Here is a 17,797-nt window from a genome sequence, read left to right on the forward strand (position 1 = left end):
TGACACTGGAAGGCTGCAGTTGGTCATAATTTCAAGCCTGAATTACTAATAGGAAAAGACACCTCATGTCTCTCTGTGTTAAACTCTTATGTTGTTTTTTTTATTTCAGGGAAGCACACTGAGAAAGAGAAAAATGTATGAGGAATTTCTAAGCAAGGTGTCCATATTAGGTGAGTTCTTATTTCGAATTGCAGTTTTTGATACTGAGATTGGTAAAATGCAGCTGCAGATTGAGTAAACATGACAACTTTCTGCTGTTTTAATTTGACATTTTGTGAATATAATTTTCTGCAGTATAAGCTTGCAGTCTTTCATAAGCAATTGAACCTTTGTGACTTCAAATATAACCTACTAAATATCAAGTAAATCTTATTTCGGATGGATACATGTCTGTGGATTCCTCACCTTTTGAATTGCTCCAATTCCGCATAATTCTACAGAAACTTTTCTCCTCCTCTTACCCATGTCGACGAGGATGTCCTAATGGAACGGCTCCGCACCCGACTCCTCATGACCTCTTCGGAGCCATAAGATCGCGTCTGCATGCTGACGTCGGTTCCCTTTTTCCCGCGCCTTTAAGGCTTAATGGTTTTTCCCAGGCTGTCCATTTCTGGGAGTTTCTTTGTTGCTGTTGTCGCGACTTTGTAACCGTCGAAGATGACTACTCTAAGGAAATCTGGTTTCAAGCCATGCAGAGAATGTGGGGTCCAGATGCCCATCACTGACCCCCATGAAAGTTGTTTATGATTTCTATCGTCGGACCACGACTTTGGGACATGCACTTCGTGCAAACACATTAATCCAAAAGCACTGAAGGAGGGGGAGGCCAAATTATGGCCAAGGCCAAAAAGCAGAAGAGGTCAAGGACCCTCTAGAAATCGCTGACTCCACACACTTCAAGGTCTTCGAAGAAACATAAGAAGTAGCGGCGCCATGGTTCTCAGCGCTGCTTATGAAAGGATGCGACTTTGAAGTTGATATCCCAGAGTCCCAGACTTCATTGCTGTGATGTGATCTATCCGCCTTATTCACTGGGGGTGACTCCGGCACCGTCTCTGAGGGCAGTGACCACCGCTCCGAGAAATTCAACGCCTCCGCTGAAATCAACTAGTCCACCTCTGGCTCCGGGGTCTTCAGCGCCGCAACTGGAGCCAAATTCAGTGCCTCCCTGAACGGCTCCAGAGCCTGTGGTACTGGATCAGACATATCCTGCTTTTCCTGGCTCCTGATTTGGATCCGTTGTATTTTTTAAATGCAATGTTTGGCTTGCTTGCCAGAGCAGCAAACCCTACTGGTGCACCTGTTGTCCCCATGGGTCCTTTGGCATATTCCCTGGGAAGTTTGCCACCTCATTTTCGTCTGGCACTGCTCATGCCTTTGGCTCCAGGGAGTTAGCCTCTTCCGGCGACAAGATTTTCGAAGCCGTTGTAGTCTGTGGAGGGACGAGCTCCTCTAGATGGTTCATCCCCAGCGCCGTCTGGTTCCGAACAGGCTTGTTCCTCTTCTTGCTCCCACATTTTCTACAGCACTAGAGATCTGTTACTACAAATCCCTGGGTTTTGAACATTGTAGAGAATGGGTATGCCCTTCCTCCCTCCTTTCCCTTCCCGACAGGACTTTTGCTCGGAAGAGCATCTTCTGCTTCTCCATCAGGGGGTCCTGTTAGTGCTGCAAAAGGGTGCAGTCGAGGTGGTTCCAGAGCAGGAAAGAGGTCAGGGAATGCTACTCTTGGTACTTCCTGATACCCAAGATGGACGGTCGTTTACTGACTATCCTCAACCTCAGGGTTTTGACATTTTTACCTCAAACAGGAGAAATTCAAAATGTTTATCCTGGCTCAGGTTTTTCTTGCGCTGGAGAAGGAAGACAGGATGGTGTTGATCGATTTACAGGATGCGTATTTTCACAATCCCAACCTGAAGTCACAACGGAAGTATCTCCGTTTTACGGTGGGGTCTCAACATTACCAGTTTGCGGTCCTTCCGTTCGGCCTTACTTCTGCACATCGGGTCTTCACAAACATGATGGCAGCTCAACTCAGAAGTTCGGGGATCCCTGTTTTTCCCAATCTGGATGACTGGCTGCTCAAAGCAAAGTCGCCAGAGACGGTGCTGCATCATTTGCAGATAGCAACACAACTGTTTTTCGAATTGGGGTTTTGATAAACGTACCCAAATCTCACCTGATGCAACCTGTTTATAGGGGTATTACTGGACACTACTGTAACTTTTCCCTTTACAGAGGAGTCAAGACATCTAGACTGTTTCCTCTTTTTCAGAATGGAGTGGCTGTTTCAGTCCTGAAGGTCTTGCACCTGCTTGGTTTATTTGCTTCCTGCATACTGTTGGTCAACGATGCACGCTGGCATATGACTGCTCTCCGGTGGTGCCGTCGCAGGCAGTGGTTTCAACACAATGGAGATCTTGAAAAGGTAGTGAGAGTTTCCAGAGACACTGGTGAAGTGTTCCAGGAAACCTGTCTCAAGGGAAGCCGTTTCAACCTCCATCTCCAGTGGTTCAGTGATAATGGATACCTCCACTCTAGGGTGGGGAGCCAATCTGGGGGATCTGGAGGTAAAAGGTCTCAGTACTGCATAGGAAAGATTATTTCACATTAATCTTCTAGAATTGCTGGTGATACGTTTGGCTCTCAAGCCCTTCCACCCTTTCCTTCGTGGTCAGTTGTTCAGGTCCTGACGGACAACACTACCGTGATGTGACAAACCGATTTACGTAATCACAAATCATCTTACCGGAGAACTGAATATGCATGCGGAGAGTCTCAGTCGGCAGTATTCGGCCGATCACGAGTGGCGTCTCCATCCAGAGGTCGTCCTTCACATTTTCAGGATGTGGGGGTTTCCTCAGTTGGACCCGTTTGCAACTCACGAGAACGTGCATTGCCCGGTATTCTGCAGTCTCCAGTATCAAACGCGGGGAGCATTGGGGGACGCATTTCAGTTACATTGTGGCTCACAGCTTCTTTACTCATTTGCCCCCATACCCTTGATTTCTTGAGTTCTGAGGAAGATTCACTAAGACCGGGCCCACGTCATATTGATTGGACTCAAAGGGTGTGGAACACAGACCTCCATAGCCTCTCGTTGCTTTCTCCGCTCTGTCTCCATCTCAGGGCAGACCTCCTCTCAGTCGCAGGGGTAGGTTCTACACCCCCTACCTCCAGAGCCTGCACCTTCATGTCTGGAGATTGAACGGGGCAACCTGAGTTCCTTCTCTCTCCCACTGGATATAGTGGATGTTTTATTATCAGCTAGAAGACACTCCTCCAAATCTGTCTATTCTGGTAGGCTGGGCCAAGTTTGTTAAATGGTGTGTAGAGAGATCGATTGATCATTTACAGGCCCATTTGTCTGATGTTCTGAGTTTCGCTCTTTCCCTAGTGCACCAGGGATGTGCAGTAGCTACTGTTAAAGGCTACTCATCTGCCTGGTCGGCTTTTCTTTGTTTGCCAGACCAAGCCTCGGTGTTTAAATCTCCCATAGTTATGAGATTTATTAAGGGTCTCGCTAATAGATTTCCTCCCACTCCTTTTATCATGCCTCAGTGGGATTTGATTTTGGTTCTCGCGTTCTTGATGGGTTCATCCTTTGAACCATTGCATAGTTGTCTCTTAAGGTTTCTATCGTTTAAAACTATATTTTTAGTGGCAATAACTTCCTCTAAGAGGGTGGGTGAATTGCAGGCTTGGTTCCGAGCCTCCTTTTACGTCTTTCCATGGGGGTAAGATATTTCTTAGGACCAGAGCTGCTCTCCTTCCTAAGATGGTCTCTCCTTTTCACTTGGAGCAATCAATCCGCTTATTCACTTTCTACAGTCCCCCTCACCCTTCTATGGAGGAGAAGAGACTTCATCGCCTGGACCCCAAGAGGGTGGACAGAATAAAGGACTTCAGGTTGGACGATAAACTCTTCATTGATTAAGTGGGCAAGATGAAGGGCTGTCCCCCAAAAAACGCTGTCCAGGTGGATCATCCTGTGGAACAAGATCTGCTATGCTTTGGCCAAGAAGGAGCCTCCTGAAGGTATTTGTGTCAAGTCGTCTTATTGGCTTTGGATATATGTGTCCCTGTGGTAGACATCTACAAGGCGGCAACTTGGGCCTCCCTCCACACTTTTGCGAAGCACTATTGCTTGGATTTGGAGGTGAGGAGGGACTGCCATTTTTCCTCGTCTATGCTGCAGGATTTTTTGCTTTTGGTATAGACCGGCAGGCACCCTCCCCCGGCAGCGGGACTGCTTGGAGATTCAATTCAAAAGGTGAGGAATCAACAGGCAGATGTATCCATCAGAAGAACAAGTTACTTACCTTCAGTAACGCTTTTTCTGGTGGATACAGTATCTACCGGTGGATTCCTCACTGACCCACCCATATCCCCGTTGCCCGTCTGCTTATAACGAAAAATAATCAATGTATGTCTTCTGTGATTTATTGTTGGGATCATGTGATACTTGGCACTAGGAAATGTCTATGATGAATTTTCAGGTTTGGTTGCGTTTGTTTACTGTGTCTGCTAGTAAAAATGTGGGTTCACCCATCCGCTCGAAGGCACGAAAAAAATGGGTGGAACTGACGTCGGCATGCCGACGAGGTCTTCTTATGGCTCCTATGACTTCATGCAGAGTTGTGTGCGGAGCCTTTCCATTGTGAAGTCCTCGTCGACGTGGGAGAGCTGAGGAGAAAAGTTTACATGGAATGCAGCGCTTTGGGGTAATTCAAAAGGTGAGGGATCCACAGGCAGATACTGTATCCACCAGAAAAAGTGTTACAGAAGGTAAGTTAGTTACTTCATTTAAAAAAATATATATATATATATTTCTATAAAATGTATTTAAGAAATGCAGGAGTATCTCCTATGACTGTCTAATGAAAGGATAGCTTTGACTTTGCAACAAAATCTTTTTTTGGATTCTCATACTGTGGGTTGTTCTGCCGTCTATTGGTTCGGGCTGGATTTGTCCCTCCTTTTTTTTTTCTTTTCTTCTCTTGGTAGTTGCCCCGTAAGGGGAGTAGTCACCCCTATGACTCAGAAGTGCGCCCACAATAACCATCTTTAGAGTGTAGCTGAATGACACTGAAGGACACAGAGGAAAATGTCACGGAGAACAAAAAGATAGTCTGCAGACGCTAAGTAGAACCTAAACAACCAGAGACTGAAGCCTGATTGTTCTGTGGCACATCGACCAAGGAATCGGGGAATATATTCCCCGGCAGTAGAAATCGGGGAATATATTCCCCGGCAGTAGAGGGTTGGAGACTTTTGGATATTCTGAGAATATCCCTTTAGATTAGACAAGTTAAAAAGGACAAATGCAAGGTGTGAAATCTTAACTTCCCCAAGGGCCGTAGGTCAGATGGATTTGAAGTATATGAGGAGCTTCTTTCCAGTACTCTGAAAGTTAGGTAGAAACAGAGGTGGGAACACCACACCATGATGCATTTGCATGCCTAACAGTCCTCTTGCAGGGACTTGGTACTGTCGAGAGACAAAAATCTGTGAAGAAACCAAAGTAACTCATGGGGAAGGGGTCGACTTTGAAGAGACTGATGTTGAAATAGCCATTGAAAGACTCTAAACAATGAAAGCGCATGCCAGCAATTCTTCAGAATTGTGGTAGAGCTTAGCAGAAAACCAAAGACTCTGTCCCTGAAATTACCCGTGACTCAAACACTCTGCAGTCAAAGTGCAGTTGAAACGCAAGGAACCTCACCAGTTTAAACACGGACACTCTGGGGACAACTCCTCAGTCTCTTGCTCGACTCCAAAAGGAGAATAGGACCAGGTGGTGAGAAGGAGTTGAAGGAAACGGACGCCAAAAGGTGGACTCCACGCAGCACCAAATAGAAAGAAAGAAAAAAAAAGAAATATCGACTCGAAGCAGAAATGGCGTCACTGCTCCAGAAGTGTGAATTCAACGATTCTCTCAAGGGCTCCAGGATCCCTGGAAGGGCACAGGAGGATAAGAAGTTAGAGGATAAGACAGAACTTGAACCTCTTACAACACCTGAATGCCAAGAAGAGCAGTAAATATGTTTTGAACAAAGAGTAGCATTATGAACAGAGCACTATCCAGGACTCTGGGTCAACGAAAGAGTGACCAAATTTGGATACAGACAGACCAGCAGAGGGCATAGAAATGTACACCTCAAACTATCACCTTCAGATGACATTGCCTTATACGATGCTGTTATTATGAGGGCAGCAGATATATATGGAGTTCAACTACATGAGGAACAAACTGAATCCTATTTCTTAGTAGAAAGCCTGCTTCTCTCACAAAGAATCGGTATGTTTGAGGCATGTAAGGGTGTAGTTACACATGCTGTGTATACTCCTGCCATCCAGTGTTGGACCCGGATGTGTGGAAGTTGTCTTTCTTAAAGTCTTTCATGTCACTAGCTACTGTGACTCCTCCTCTTAATGATAACGTGCATGGTCATCGACTCCTTTGTTTGTTTTCTTTTCTCCATCTGGTTTGGACATGTGCCCCTGTGGTCCGGGTCAACATTGTTGCGGTGCTCTTTTCTATTTACGTGGTTTCCTTCCCTCTGTTAGTTATGTTATGTTATGTTATGCACTTTTGTATTGCGCACAGCTGCCCCAGCTAAGGGGCGTCCTGGCGCATGGCAGGCAATGTGCAACAGATAGCAGAAACACAACACAGATAAAAGATCTATTTAAAAAAGAAACGTTTTCAGAGCTTTGCGAAAGGCCAAGAGGTCAGTCAGTAGCCGCAAGTCCACTGGGAGGGAATTCCAGAGTTCAGCCGCCCTCACCCGAAAAGAGCGACCACCAGCCCGACACAACCTGTATCAGGGGACCACCGCGAGCGCTTGGCTACCCGATCTCAAAGCGCGGGAAGGAACATACCACGACAGGAGGTCAGCAAGAATTGGCGGACCTACTCCCCTCAAGATCTTAAACGCCAAGCACAACACCTTGAACTGGATGCGTGATTTAATGGGAAGCCAATGCAAGGATCTCGAGACACCTGAGACAGAGCTCCTTCGGGGTAAGCCTACAATGGCTCTAGCCGCGGCATTCTGCACTCGTTGAAGGCGGGTAGTCTCCGCCACGTTGGTCCCTACCAAAAGCGAGCTGGCATAGTCCAGGCGAGATAATACCGTGGCCTGGACTATCAGCTGCCTGGTACCACGGTCAAAGAACTTAAGAATGGGCCTCAGCGACCGCAAGATGCCAAAACAGCCGGCCGCGATTTTCTTCGAGTGGCCCTCGTAACTGAGAGCGGGATCCATCCACACTCCCAGATTCCTAAGTTCAGTGACCGGGAGAGGGACCGGCCCCAGTTCAATGGGCCACCACTTGTCCCCCCACAGTTCCGCCTTCCTGCCAACGATCATGATCTCGGTTTTCTTCGCGTTGAGCTGGAGACAGTTGTTCTTCATCCAGCTTGCCACCGCCCTAAGTCCACTCTGAAACCTGGGGGCATCCTGATCCGCATGCCCGCTGATAGTCACCGCTAGCTGAGTATCGTCAGCATACGAGACCATAGTCCTGTCCCATTGCTTGACGATCTCAGCCAGCGGTCTCACATACAGATTGAAAAGCGTGGGACTCAGCGAGGAGCCTTGCGGGACCCCCTGTCTCAGAGGAAGGAATTGGGACTGGTACGGTGGCAGCGCAACGCTAAAGAAACGATCGTTCAGGAAAGAGCGAAACCACTGGAGGGCAGAGCCACCCAGCCCGACCTCCTCCAGGCGATGCAACAGGATAGGATGGGACACGGTGTCGAACGCGGCGCTCAGATCTAATAAAACGAGCGCCGCTGTCTGCCCCGCATCCATCACTGTGCGTAGGTGTTCAGCCATGGAGAGAAGGGCAGACTCCGTGCTGTGACCAGCACGGAAGCCATTTTGGGTGGGATCCAAGATGTTAAACTGGATGAGGTGGGCCGAGAGAACTTTGTTGACATGGGCCTCCATTACTTTGGTAGGCCAGGGATACTTCGATCGCATCTCCCTTACTCCCTGTCTCGAACAGACGTTTTGTTACTTTGCTTGAGCAGGTAGACCGCAGCCCCTCCTGGGCTTTGTCCTTGAGGGCCTACTGCCATCTCTGTTGCATCTCTCCACCATGCCTCGACGGTAATGGAATGGATGCCATTTCAGTATTGTCCTTGCTGCCATGCGAAATATCATCAGACCAGTCTCCATCAAGTTTGCAATCTGTGCCCATCGCCAGAACAACACCTGTCCCTCCTTCTGTTCTTAGGAGACTTTTCTTGACTGTCGAGTACATCGACTCGAGATGTTGTATAGGAGTGGCAACGACACCTCCGACCTCTTCGGTCCTGAGGACATCAAGTGGGGGGAACATCATCATCATCAACCGTCGGCGGCAGATGAAGAGGCTTTCTCCCATGAAGATAGCTCTGGCTCCGATCTGGAGATCGAGGGCCTTCCGCCAGCCCAGCAGTCTGTGTGTACGGCACCCCCTCGACACCACTCTCAAACCAAGCAGCCCTCTGCCAAAGGGCTCTCGATTCCTCCCAGGCTTTCGGCCCACAACTGCCCTCTGGCCATGTTGGACACTGACACTACTTCGGACGCTCCACCCAGTTCCGAAACTGCACCAAAAAATCCTTTGAGGTAAGCCGCTTCTGCCCCGGCTACTCAGTCATCGAGCTGACCCTCTTAGCACTGACCACATCTGTTTGTAAATTCCAGTGCCCTTCTATGCAGGCACACCAGGCTCCATATCTCTGGATTTAAGCCAGAAGTTCAGCAGAGCCTGCCTTGTGATGGCCATCTCCTTGGTCCACAAGTGGACCAAAAGTTAGAAAAGATTAAAAAAAAAATCTAGACTGCTGAAGTGACTGGTACACTTCAGACACCTCCTTCCCGCTGCTCCTTTCGCCCCACAACTGACTGTGGAGGCTCGAAGACCACCTCCATCAAAGCCTCCATGTCCTACGAGCGCACCCCAGGCCAGCAATTCGCTCTCGGGCCATTTTAGCGGGTCCTTTAAGGGCAGCAACTGTAGAGGCAGAGGTGAAAGTCGTTCCTCAAAAGGAGCTACAACCATCACCAAACCCTGATTGGCCTCTTGCCCCCCGCCCCGACTACCCATTACCAGTTGAGGGGCACCTATTAGTCTTCTTTCCCACATGGCAAATCCTCACCTCAGACCAGTGGGTGTTGGATGTGATCCAACATGGTTATTGTCTGGAGCTCAATTCCACGACTCCCACCATTTCACCTCACAAACAGACTCTCACCAGAGCATCAAAGGCTACTTGGAGAGGAGATCAAAGGGGCTATGGAACCCACCCCTGTCCTCAGTAAGACACAGGCATGTACTCTCTGTACTTCCTGATACCCAAAAAGGGTGGGTCCCTCAGACCCTTTCACACATGTCCACATACCAATACATCCGGCCGATTGCAGATGTCTCAGGTTTGTGGTTGGCAGAAAACCTTACCAATTCCAAAGTCACTACTGCATCTCGGGTGTTTTACCAAGTGCCTTATGGTGTTGGCAGCACACCTGCGTAGACAGGACTTCCATTTTTTGCCTTATCTGGACGACTGGCTGATCAAGAGGGTCAGCCTCCAGTAATGCCGTGTACACACACAGGTTATGAGAGACCTTCGTCGGTTAGGGTTTACTATCGATGCCACGAAATCCCACCTCCAACCTTGCCTAGGGGCTATTCTCAACTCAGAGGTATGCATAGGCTATCCAAAACCTGGTAGTATCCAGTCCTTACAGGCAATGCTTCGTCATTTGCAACCACATCAACCACCTCCTCCTCCCCCTCTCATCATCTTCTTGCTTTCTTCCATCATCTTCTTGCTTTCTTCCATCATCTTCTTGCTTTCTTCCATCATCTTCTTGCTTTCTTCCATCATCTTCTTGCTTTCTTCCATCATCTTCTTGCTTTCTTCCATCATCTTCTTTCGTTCCACATGAAGCTCCCCAACAAGCCAGACCTTCTCATATAGAACAATGGTCCTCCAACCTTGCGATCCGGCTCTGGAGATCGTAGCATTTGGGTACCTTAAGATTCCACCTCAATGCATGAGCATTCCCAAGGAAGCGTGCAGACCTCCCACTCGGGCCTGCTATGCGGCTAAGTGGAAAAGATTTGTTTATTACTGTCACTCAAAATAAATTGCTCATTTAAAGCACCCGGATATTGTCTGCTACCTACTCCATTTGCTGGTTTACCGCTATACGTGCCATCAGAATAGACAACACCTCTCTTCAGGATACCAGTCATTAAAGCTTTCATGGAGGATCTCAAGACGCTCAATCAATTTTTATTTTCTCAAACTATTTCATTTGCATAATGGGCTCTCCATACTTTGGATGTAAAACGAGCCCTTATGTACGAAGTTGACAGAAACAAACCAATTTAGAAGACATAACTTTTTGTTGCTTTTTTGAAACTGACAAAGTAACTGCTCTATCCAAGTCGGGCATTGCCAGATGGATAGTTAAATGCATCCCAACATGCTATTCTAAAGAGGAGGACTCTGCCCACTCCTCCCAGAACGCACTACTTGGGAGATTGGAGCCTCTGTGGCCTTCCTCCGGAACACCCCTATAGCTGATGTATGCAAAGCAGCTACTTGGTCCACACCACTCACTTTCACAAAACATTACTGTGTGGATGTCCTAGCCCGCCAACAAGTGAAGGTTGATCAGGCCGTTCTCCATACACTCTTTCAATCTGCTGCAACACCCACAGGCTAGCTACCACTTTTTGGAAGGAATGCTTTACAGTCTATGCACAGCCTATGTATCTACAGCCACATTTGCCTTGAACGAAAAATATTACCCTGTAAGCATCGTTTGTGGCATGTTTTGCTGTAGATTCTCATGCACCCACACTCCTTTCCGGACACCTGTGACCGCTGCAGTCTCTTATTATATTTTTCCTTTTATGCATGGACATATCTCTATATATCGCGTTGCTTTACAGTCCATCCGCACGAGTCCTTAATAGTCACTACAGTCAAGACAGTTGATCACAAGACAACAAAAGTAAAAGAATAGAGATGTTGAGGCGAATCATTGAGCGATCAGCTTCCACACAGTGGTGAATAGCTAACTCCAGTCCTCCCATCAACAGATATAGTCATCTGCAGTGGGTAGATTTGAGGACCTGCTGGAACATCTCCCGGCCCTGTCGGCATCTCGCGTCACATCTGCTCGGCCATTAATGGCTTGCGCTTAATGAGCCCGCTGCAAAGTCCGTTCCTGGTTTTACCATTGACTGCGCAGACCCGAAACGAAGGAGGAGAGGCTGCCGCGGTTCTGGACATTTTCAGAAGCTGGTAATGACCGCAGCACTAGAGGGCTTTGAGGACAACCGAGAGCAGCCGGCAAGCGGTAAAGCGGCAAGCAGCAACCGGGGTCACCTGGGTTTAACCGCAAACACACAACAAACAGGCGGTACTGGCTCCCGTACCCTCGGCCCCTTGCCTCAGCCCCGGTCCTTCTTACACCCTGCTTGCCTGTCAACGCCTTTCCCTCGTGTTTCCCCGTGTTTCCTGAGCCAAAGCGTCCCTGCGTTTCCTGAGTGAACAGCTCCTGACTATTGGTGTTTCTAGCAGTGTTTGTGAGCGAAGGAGCTGCCTCTGACTGACAAGCCATGACGGAGAACGAAAGACTGGTGTGGAACCTACTGCAAAGTACTGAAGTGTACTATAGGACGGTGAGAGGCTTGGCGGCGTGAGGAGTGACCACGCTTGTGGGCTGCCTGTGCAAAGGCGCGCGAGGGGGTCTCCTTTTCACGCGCGGCTGCCAGCTTTACTATATCTCGGCAACAGCCCGTCTTGCAACATTGTATCCGGGAGAATTGTAGGCTTGCGCAAGTTGTTTTTTGGTTACACCGCAGGCTGTAATCTATTTACGTTTTGCGTTCAGTATTGTGAATGCTCCTATCAAGTCCAGTCCAGCTCTTGCGTCCAGTCGACTGTGTCAGAGGGGCAGGAGCAGTAACCGCCGAAAACATAGAGGACGGCCCCTCAGAGAGAGCTGCTACCAAACGCAATTCTGACAGCCAGCTTACGGATTTTGTTTACCCTCTCGCTCCCCCTGCAATCCTGCCATTAGCAAGTGGCTGCAGGGGTCGAGCAATGTAAAAACGAGTGTAAGCGACCGTGCTCCCGAGGGACCCGGGGACTTGGCAGCTGGTGGTCCCTCGGCTCCGAGGCAGTCAGAGGCAGTCAGAGGCGGTCAGAGGTTGCTACTCATTGGAGACTGCAGGTTGCTGACAGTTCACGGACATTGGATTGCTGCGGCTGCGGACTGGTTTCCATCGGTGAGTGACACAGGGAGTCGTCGTCCCCCTCCCCCCCCCCCCCCCCCTAATGAAGTAGGGGTAAAACGTACAAACATTGACTAAATATCAGCCTCGTGTTCTCTGCGCAGAGAAGGACGTAGAGAAGGACGCATTAAGCCCTAAGGCCCAAAACTCCAGGCGCGGACACTGTCGACTTACTTTCCGTGTCTTCTGACACACTGCAGCGGCAGCAGGCCTAGCGCGAGGAGAGCGCCCAGCCTCCAGCCCCAGTCCCAGTCTTAACGGGAGTTCAGGCGACAATCAGGCTGGACAAGCCAGGGATCTAGGGGGACTGACAAAACCACGAGCTGTGGACCGCGTCTCGCTCCCCCGCCTCCTGTCTCCTGCAGTGGGAAGTGAAGTGAACGCGAGGTAGCAAGGGGTGTGACCGGGCGCAACCCTTCGTAAGGCGGGATCGCTCGATTACACCGCTCGGCGGACCTTAAAGAGTTCAGATGTGTGGCTTGCAACGGGCCTGAAGGAACTGCAAAGTAAGGCTAAGTAAAGCAAGCAGGGCAGTATAAGGCAAGGCAAAGTACAACGCAAAGTAAAGCACTAAATAAAGTAAAGCATCAAGCACCAAGTATTACAACCTAGCAGCCGGAGATGCGTTCAGGAAAAACCAGAGGAGCGCCTCCATCCAAATCAAAGCACAGGAGGAACCCACGGTACTTAATACAGCCCTTCTTAGCAGGCCGTCGATCGGATCCACTATGTGGTAGAGATCCAGACTTCTTGTGCGAACCTGCAACCCAATTTGAGTCAAGCATTGAGTCAATAGCGATTCCGAGTAAACATCCAGCATCAGCCCCAGTCTCCAAGTGGAAAAAAGGCACCATAGCTTCTTGTATGACCCAAATAAGGTCCCACTCAGGCCAAAACAGCAGTAAACGGGCCTGGATTACTGACTTTCTAAAAATCGCCATCCAAACTACCTCGGAAAATCAACACTACAATGACCCCAAGACTCTGAATTGCAAAACATTAACTCAATCCACCACAGCCTCCACAAGCGAGGCCCTCACGGGTCCCTTATGGGATGGAACAACCATAAGGAGCGAGGACGATAGGAGTGGCTGGGTTGCCACATCCAAAACAACCACTGCAGTCCCAAGCCTCCAAACTCTATCTTCTAATGCACTTCCTCTCGGATTCGCACCCTAAGCCAACGCCCGTCGTAATTGAGGCCCAAATTCATCATCATTTTCAGTCTAAGTCTCTCCCAGCACCTCCCTGCTTGCAGTCACCACTCACCCTTATTCTTATTAGGCTCACAAGACATCAAAAGCCTCAATGACGGCGCCACCAATCTCCAATTAACCTCAAATACTACGAGTCCACTTGGCAACTTGATCATGCTATCAGGCGGCCGCTACCTCGACGCGAAAGAGCCTACCAATCTTAACACAAACAGCAGAGACAGGCCCATACAATCGTCGTACCAGCTGGAAGCTGTACAAAATAAATATCAACACCCTAGCCAATTTGAACCACTGGAGGAGTCGTTTTTTCAGTTCAACACATACAGACCCACCCCCGCTCTGCTACTCTCTCAATCCAAGGGCACAAGAATAAGGGACCTATCTCGTACGCCACCTAGAAGCCAGAGTCAGAGCGATCGGCTCCCAGCCCCCATCCGTAACATGGAACACCATGCTCAGGTTCCCAATGAAGAAACCAGCTGTTCTCCAACATCTTTTGTCTGGCCACTCCTGCTCAACACCTTAGACACAATCAGCAAAGCTAGGACCCTCCACGCTGACAAGCTTGACACTCCAGTAGATCTTTTAAACATTCTAGCTACTCGCGTCCAGGGGATTGAACAAAAAATAAATAGCTTCAACGAGATGATTGTGAAGGTACAGCGAGACCAAGAGACCACTTACCAATTGAGCCACTGCACTCAAATTATTGACAAACTTGCCGCAGTTCCAATCTTACTGACCGACCTTTTGGGCACCACCAAGGAAGCCCTTTTAAACAATTCTCCCAAGGCAGGGAAAGCTCTCGAGGACCTACGGGCAAAGGATACGGCACGCCCTAGGCCCATGGAAGGACAACTTATCTTCATCGTCAATCTTAGAAAATACATTTGCACCTTTGGCCACAAATGCCCATGATAATTCCAATACCTCGGCCTCTCAATTTTCCGATAATCATGACCAATCTCTTGGAAGGCCGATTAAACCAACCAAGCCACTAACTAAGCGGGAGAAAAAACGTCTTAGAAAAGCGAGAAAGTAAACAACCAAGTCATTTAATTAACGAAATTACTGTCCAACCAGAAGAGGGTAGGAAACAAAACACTGATGATGTTGCTTCCAAAATATTTGGGATCTCAAGCAACAAAGAATCCCTAATTGCCCCACTAGATTCCGTCGCAACACCCAGTAGTCCAAATTATACCAAAATCAAACAAACGTTGCCAGATAATCTATACAGTTTATTTAAACCACCAACTAAGAAAGACGCAACACCTTAACACCTAGTTTAAACAAACAGCAAATTCTGTATCTTCGTCCAGGACCGAACCGCACTATCCAACCACAATGTGCCCTAGTGAGGAGAACCTGCCAAAGGACAATGCCTGGAAAGACTGGAATTTAAAAAAAAAATGATAGGCCAAGTCCGGGATGCAACGTCACCACAAACATAAAGGCTAATAAAACTCCAACACAAGACCATACTAATGTCTCCCCGTACTTGCCGTTGACGCTTCCAGGGCCTACAGAGGGAGCAACCAATACGGAACATGGCCCGGACTGCGTGCCGCAGTTTGAGATCTTCCCAAACAATAAAAAATTGGACTTTATCCCCCACTATGTTTCAAGGGGCAACCATGACTTCCTTAACAGAAGTGTTCTGTTGAAGTTATTCAAGGCACTGCCCACTCTGAGTCACATTAACTCCAGGGACATTGAAAGCATAGGGTTCTACCAGAATCAGCATTCAGCGGAACTCCAAGAATCGACCACCGCCACGTTCACCGACTCCCTCGTCATTGAGCAAATCTGGCAGCAGAGGGTCCCATTTGAAAAATGGGGCATTGAGTTAAAAAAGATTGACCCTCCACGTTATCCCAGTCCATTACACATGCCCAAACATCCAGCGGGCCTGTTAAAAGGTGCCAAAGACCCGGATAATCGAAGTCCTCTTTCCGGCATATACTCCAAGGCCAGGACAATCCCAATCTCCTTTGTTCACCCTGAAGTCAGTCATCCCACTGGACCCCGGCACTTTAACAAGCCTGGAACCATCCAAGCCGGGGCATGAAAAAATCCACAAGTTGCTGCAAATTCAATCAAAGGCTACCAAATCTGCTCCTGGAACGTGTTCGTTCTCGGGATGAAATTAGAAGACCCTGACTTCACGGATTTTATTATACAGTATAAAATTCTCCTCTGCCAGGAAACCTGGCTATTAAAATCTACTCCCCTAGTAGGTTATAAGGAATTTCAGAATCTGGCCATAAAGGGGACTAATCCAGGGAGAGCAAAAGGGGGCCTCTCCACCTTCATTTCAACCGATATTTCTGGACTTGCCGTTGCTATAGACCTTGATTCCCCCTGGCTGTTATGTGTCAAACTTGACACTCCGACTTCGAACAGTCTACTGGTCATAAATATTTACATTCATCCCGCGTCCAAACAAAAACGGGCAAGTATTCATCACTTATTAGCCTCACTTGCTACTCTAAAACTTGCTTACCCCGACGCTAACATCATTCTGTCAGGGGACTTTAACATGTCTTTACTGCAAGAAACAAATGGCACCAGGCGGCACACTCAGGCTAAAATTCGACATGACACTCTCGGCAAGCAATGCGTAGTTCACCTGCATGACCTCTCACTGCAAATGCTTAATGGGCACAGCCCGACTGACACCCCAGTGGCATACACAAGGGTCACCCAAAAGTCAGCCTCTATCATAGACTATTCTTTCATAGATCATAATCTCGCTCCCCAGATTACAAACTTTCACATTTTGGACAGAGCAGAGAGTGACATCAACCGCAATCCTTCACACTCCTAAGAAATCATACAAATCCAATTCTCATTAACGCAAAGTCTCAAGAACTCCATTGCTACAATCTCAAACGCCTCATTTGGAAAAAGGATAATATAAGCGACTTTATGGAAACTTGCATCAGCATCTTGGAGAAATCCAAATTCGAACCATCCAGCATTTGGGCCTGGAAGTCATTCACCATTGAATTAAATGAAAAATGGTCTAAACCGGCTACTGGCAAAAAAGCAGGCAAACCGTTGGGGGCAGCATGGTTTACCAAAAGCCTCCGAATTCAAAAACAACAACTGAACAAAAATCTACGAATACTAAGAACACAGGGCTCACCTTCTACTAAAGACCAATTGCTTTTAATTTCCAAAGCAAGAAAAGATCTTAAAAGACATCATGGTGGCCAAGAAAGTATTCCAGGAACATCTCTGGGCGAAACTCCGTTACTCTTGCAAACAAAGACTCCAAGCTTTTCTGGGAAATCAACAACCAGCTAACAAACGGCAGGAACTGACATTACTCGGACATCATGGAGGACACATGGAGAGCCCACATTGAATCACTATATAATGAAATCCTTCCCCCAGGCATTGTTGATTGCGGCCTCCAACTTAGTAACGGAGCTACCGTTAGAGATTTAACGAAAAACGAGACTCCCTCTGATTCAGACTTTCCCCCACGGATCCTTAAAGAACAAGTACTGAAAATAATAAAAAAAATTAAATCTGAGGGTGCCCCTGGGCCTAACGGCCTCCCAAATGCCTTGTTTCGGCACAATCCACCATTCTGGGCAGATCATTTGTGTCCTCTTTTCTCGGACATTCTAACTTTTAACATGAGCCCTGACTCTTGGAGGGGAAGCATTCTAAGCCCAAAATATAAATCGGGTTCTCGTTCCGATCCTGCAAATTACAGATTGATCGCGTTAATTGACGTGGAGGCTAAAATCTACGCATCAAACTTGCTGGTAGATTTAGAGGACTGGGTGGCGCGAACAAACCTTATTCCCCCAACGCAAACCGGATTTAGGGCTGGGATGGGCACCCTGACGAATATTTCCGCAGTAACACTCATGGCCAATCAAGCCCTTAGAAAATCAAGACCTCTCTACGTATGTTTCATCGACCTTAAAGCGGCCTTTGACAAGGTTTCAAGAGCTAAGCTATGGGTAAAAATGCGCAACTGGGGTGTCCCAGCTAAGTTGCTGGAGGCCATAACCAATCTGTACTCCCAGACGTGGGTCCAGATTAGGAAAGGAGATGGACTCCGTATTACTAAGAAGATCCACACACTCAACGGGCTAAAACAAGGGTGTGTGTTGGCACTGTGCCTTTTTAATATTTACACCGCTGACCTGGATGAGCACCTTCGGTCTATCCAATGTGACCCTCCGAAACTTGGAACAACACTCATACCCAGCCTTCAATACGCGGACGACATTGTCTCACTG

The 17,797-nt window shown here is 48.1% G+C and overlaps 1 protein-coding gene across 1 annotated transcript in view; it reads left to right on the plus strand.

The window, feature by feature from the left end:
• PRKAR1A (protein kinase cAMP-dependent type I regulatory subunit alpha) overlaps nt 1-17,797 on the plus strand; it is a 299,228-nt gene that overhangs the window by 166,474 nt on the left and 114,957 nt on the right. The window contains exon 8 of the mRNA XM_085617303.1: nt 110-170. Coding sequence (XP_085473429.1) covers nt 110-170 — 61 coding nt within the window. The remainder of the gene's footprint in view (nt 1-109; nt 171-17,797) is intronic.

This window comes from Triturus cristatus, chromosome 7 (assembly GCF_964204655.1).
Source record: "Triturus cristatus chromosome 7, aTriCri1.1, whole genome shotgun sequence".
NCBI lineage: Eukaryota > Metazoa > Chordata > Amphibia > Caudata > Salamandridae > Triturus > Triturus cristatus.